This window comes from Penaeus monodon, chromosome 8 (assembly GCF_015228065.2).
Source record: "Penaeus monodon isolate SGIC_2016 chromosome 8, NSTDA_Pmon_1, whole genome shotgun sequence".
NCBI lineage: Eukaryota > Metazoa > Arthropoda > Malacostraca > Decapoda > Penaeidae > Penaeus > Penaeus monodon.
The window spans coordinates 10,440,746-10,445,745 of NC_051393.1; the positions used below are offsets into that span (position 1 = coordinate 10,440,746).

The window sequence follows — 5,000 nt, forward strand, 5'->3', positions numbered from 1 at the left end:
CACCCTTCCCCCCCAAAAAAATTAAATATCACAATCCTGCAACAATATCAACAAACCAGTAAAGAAGCACAATAGAAAAACACTCTAATATAGAATATGGTGTACAGAGAAAACTGAGAGAAAAGAGAAAGAGGAAATAATTATTTAAAAATTAATAAAAATAAAAAGGAAGACTGACCAACCTTGGCAATATAGCCAAATCTAAACCTATTTTACTGAGGATGATCCTTTAACTGATATTTCAGAAATATATCATTACATACTGTTCATACTCAAGGTCACACATATTGCCCATACTCAAGGTCACAGTTATACGAGAACACTCCCAACGAGGCTAAATATTCCGAGGCCCCAAACACATTATCTGAAGATTGATTTATTTGGAAAACGCTGTTGCAACAGACATGAGGCATAAAATCTCAGTGAGAACAGAGAGTAATTCTATATCAGGAATCCTTTTATAAAAGTTAGGCAAACCATTATTTTTACTGTTACAGATCAACATTAGTCCAGAACTATTTGGACATTGACAAAAAATTCATGGAAGTGCATGTATATAATTCAATCTGAATAATGAGCATTAACTTTCAAATGAACATCTTTTTGCACAATTTTTCATTTTCACGTACTAAGGTTTCATAAATGCATGTGATATTATTTCCAAAATACATTTTCATATAATATAAAATGTAACTGCTTGACAAACTTGAGAAAGAAATAATTATGTTTTAACTTTTTTTTTAAATCTACATCCAAAAAGAAATATCAGTATACAAAACTGTTGATAAAATTTACAGGCAACCCACAAATACGTTAAAATTCAATCAAAACTGCACAGAAGATACATGAAAGCAAAATACAGAAAGTACAAAAAATATGTACAAATATAAAAGACATTTCATATAATATATAAGAACATCTTACTAGAAAACTACATATAACATTATAAAGTGTTATTCAATAAACTTCCCAGGTGTAACTCAGCAATGTTCAATACAATACAATCAATGTGGTATGTGCAGTCTGTTTCAGAAAAAATATCAGCTTGGATTAGGAATTCTGGTCCACGAGAATCTATATATTGTATTGTCAATAAAGATAAATCACACAAAATTCAAGCTGGAATTAAACAAACAGGAGATAAGGTAAAGACCCTCTCAGAACTTCTATGTATTGCATTGTCAATAAAACTAAATCACACATAATTTGAGCTGGAATTAAGTGAAGAGGAAATAAGGTAAAGACACCCTTGGAACTTCAAATCAACATGACTATTCCTCTAACAAACGTGACTATAAACACCTTCCTAAAATATTTTACATATACATGACAAAACAAGATTCTTGCTTTATACTTACTAGCAAGGAGCATAAAAATATGTCCTTTAGTAGGCCGTAAGTTGACAGCAGCAGACAGGAAGTGGAAGGCTGATGTGTATTGCTGCATAGTGAGGTGAACCAAGCCTAGGTTGTACAGGATCTTCCACTCAAATGGTGCCAGATAATTGGCTCTTTTCAAGCAGCTTATGGCCTATAATGTTAACAATGTATTAGATTCCTACCATCCACAGAAAAATTATATATTTCATGAATTATAAGGAATTGCTATTACATAATACCTGGGAACATTTAGGAATATTACATGACAAACTATGATATATATATATATATATATATATATATATATATATATATATATATATATATATATATATATATATATATATATATATATATATATTCTTTATCCTCCTGTGGAATATCAAATCAGCAAAAAAGAAATACAATACACAAATTTCCAGGAACTTATAAGCCCTCTTCAGGCCAAATCAATACAGGGAAGTGTACACTTACAGCAACATATTTTTTCTTGCCAAAGAAGCACATAGCAATGTTGTTCCATAATAGAGGTGACTCAGGTATTTTCTGGGCTGCAATGCGATACTTTGCCAAAGCCACGTCAAAATCTTGGTGACTCTGTTAGGATTCAATACTTCTGTGAGTGAAATAATAACAGAAATAATAATACCCAAAATAAATAAAAGAAGTATTTCAAGATATGGTTGGATTTTAGCAAAGTTAACCTACTGGAGATGGGTTCACCAGCCAATACTTTATCTACAATCATCGAACCTCAATTTATGTACACTAATAATGAATACATACATATCAATGTTACTTGATCATCACTAAGTACTTTTTAAAGGCAAAATCTAGTTACTTAAAATACAGATTTATAAAAAATATGCTCATTTGTGGATATTGCATGATTACCTTTAGCCTTCTGTAAGGGATCAATAATGAACTAACTTTATTTCTTTATTATCATCATTTCAGACAATACAAAATAGCTCAACTTACCTCATGTTCCTAAATGCACCATCTTACAAACACACTCAGCTATAAACATGCACAATGCTTGGCCATAACTGAAACTGAAAACCCAAAGGCAAAGTGACAGCAACTTAAAACACAAAATAAAAAAGTGCTATAAAAAAACTACAAATATAACTGTAACAAGGCTATCATTGGAGTAGTACCATAGTCTCACTCTCTCTCCTTCCTTCTTCTCCCTCCTTCCTCTCCCTCCTTCCTCTCCCTCTCTCCCCTCCCTCTCTCCCCTCCCCCTCTCTCCTCTCCCTCTCTCCTCTCCCTCTCTCCTCTCTCCTCTCCCCTCTCCTCTCCCTCTCCCTCCTCTCCCTCTCTCTCTCCTCCCCCCTCCTCTCCCTCTCTCCCTCTCCTCTCTCCTCTCCTCCCTCTCTCCTCTCCCTCTCTCCCTCTCCCTCTTCCTATCCTCCTCCTCTCCTCTCCCTCTCCCTCTCTCCCCCTCCCTCTCTCCCCCCTCCCTCTCTCCCCTCCCTCTTCCTCCTCTCTCGTCTCCCTCTCTCCCTCCCTCTCCTCCTCCTCTCCCTCTCTCCTCCTCTCTCCCTCCCTTCTCTCCCTCTCCCCTCTCCCTCCCTTCCCCCCCCCTTCTTTCTCCTCCTCTCTCCTCTCCTTCTCTCCTCTTCCTCCTTCTCTTCCCTCTCTCCTCTCTCCCTCTCCTCCTCTTGTGTGTGTGTGTGTGTGTGTGGTGTGTGTGTCGTGTGTGTTGTGTGTGTGTGTGTGTGTGTTCGTGTTGTGTGTGATCTGTGTGTGTGTGATCTGTGTGTGTGTGTTTGTGTGTGTGTGTGTGTGTGTGTGTTGTGTGTGTGTGTGTGTGTGTGTGTGTGTGTGTGTGTGTGTGTGTGTGTGTGTGTGTGTGTGTGTGTGTGTGTGTGTGTGTGTGTGTGTGTGTGTGTGTGTGTGTGTGTGTGTGTGTGTGTCTGTCTGTCTGTCTGTCTGTCTGTCTGTCTGTCTGTCCGTCCATCCATCCATCCATCCGTCTGTCCTCTCTCTCTCTCTATCTCTCTCTCTCTCTCTCTCTCTCTCTCTCTCTCTCTCTCTCTCTCTCTCTCTCTCTCTCTCTCTCTCTCTCTCTCTCTCTCTCTCTCTCTCTCTCACAAATGCACCCTCTTATTAAAATCCTGGCTATGCCACTGAACACTGTTGCAATAAAAGTGAAGAAGAAAACAACTAAACAAACATTTGAAGAAACATATCTGTGCTAATGAATGTTACAAACAAAATCCTGTCAAACAATCACAAACCAAAAAAAGTATAAAACAGGACTAACAAAGGAAAACCCTAAATATTCTAGGATTCTATTTTAACACAGAATTTACTCTACCCACAAAATAGCCTTTTTCCATCAGTCATAGCTTGTGTTTACTCTAAAATGATTTCTGCTTTTATTAACTGTCTCTCTCTTCTCTCTCACATAACTCCTAGAAAACCGAAATACCCACAACCAAAAAGGAACAACCAAATCCCCTAACAAAAGTTTAAAAACATATCTGTGCTATGAGTTACAAAACAAATCTGTCAATCAATAAAACTCTTCAGCTTGTTAGAAATTAAACAGCATTTGAACATGGCTAAAATAAAAAACTAAAATGATATTTAGCTCAAACTTGTTGTATATAAACAAACTATGCTATGAAAAATACAACGTTGTTTTGGCTCAAGCATTGTGCCTGATGCTCAAGGCTGTTGTCTTCTTGCTTGCATGTTCCAACCAAGAGTGTGTGTCTCATTCAGGAAAGTACCTGTATACGAATAGAAATAAGCTATTTCTAAAAAATAAATAAGAATCAAATCTTATGAGAACAAATAAAATATCATAGTCTCTAATGATAATTGCTTTTATCTTGCACATTCAGCTACCATAAAAACACTATCAAAACCTTGTTGTATTGATGACGACTCATATCATTACCTAGATGGATAATTTCTGCCACATTCAAAGTACTGTTTATCTGTTCTGCCAGCAATATTGTTTATAAGTCATCATTCCTTCAGGTATTTACATCACTGTTATAAAGAAAATGATTAACCTTTTCAAGCCACTTTTAAAACAGCATAAACAATACATTTCATGAATCAATGATATATATCCACTATAACTTTTAACATTACTTGAAGTCCAAACAACTCTGAGCTAAGATCAAATTACACACACTTCGTAGTCAAAGACATATATTCTAAACATGCATACCTTCCTACAAACCTGAAAAGACTATAACAACATTCAATTTGATTAAAAAATTCTCCAATTGAGTCTCCCTCCTGGCTTTGTACCTTTGCCTCTGACTGAACCTAGCTTTACTACTCACTTTCCCTGTAATGGAATCCTGAGACAATATATGTATAATTGTCACCCTCTCCCCACTACAAGCTAGAAAATCCATGAACTAAACCATCCATATTCAAGATTTAGACTTCAAGTATGATTAGCCTGGATTCAACTCGCAAATTCTGACTTCACCATCTGCTACAAGAGTCCTTACACACCAAAAGTATTAGAATCCTGATAATTGAATGCAATCTTGCTTTACTTGAATTAGGTAATTGATAGTGAAGAATAAATAAATACTTAATGCTTTCATAAACTGATTTGCAACTAATATCACACAATTAGATCAT

At 36.1% G+C, this 5,000-nt stretch overlaps 1 protein-coding gene across 1 annotated transcript in view; it reads right to left on the reverse strand.

Moving 5' to 3' along the window:
• The window catches only part of LOC119575867 (Bardet-Biedl syndrome 4 protein-like), a 14,125-nt gene that overhangs the window by 4,362 nt on the left and 4,763 nt on the right, over positions 1 to 5,000 (reverse strand). The window contains exons 2-3 of the mRNA XM_037923405.1: positions 1,854 to 1,976; positions 1,359 to 1,530 (exon numbers count right to left, since the gene is read on the reverse strand). Coding sequence (XP_037779333.1) covers positions 1,359 to 1,530; positions 1,854 to 1,976 — 295 coding nt within the window. The remainder of the gene's footprint in view (positions 1 to 1,358; positions 1,531 to 1,853; positions 1,977 to 5,000) is intronic.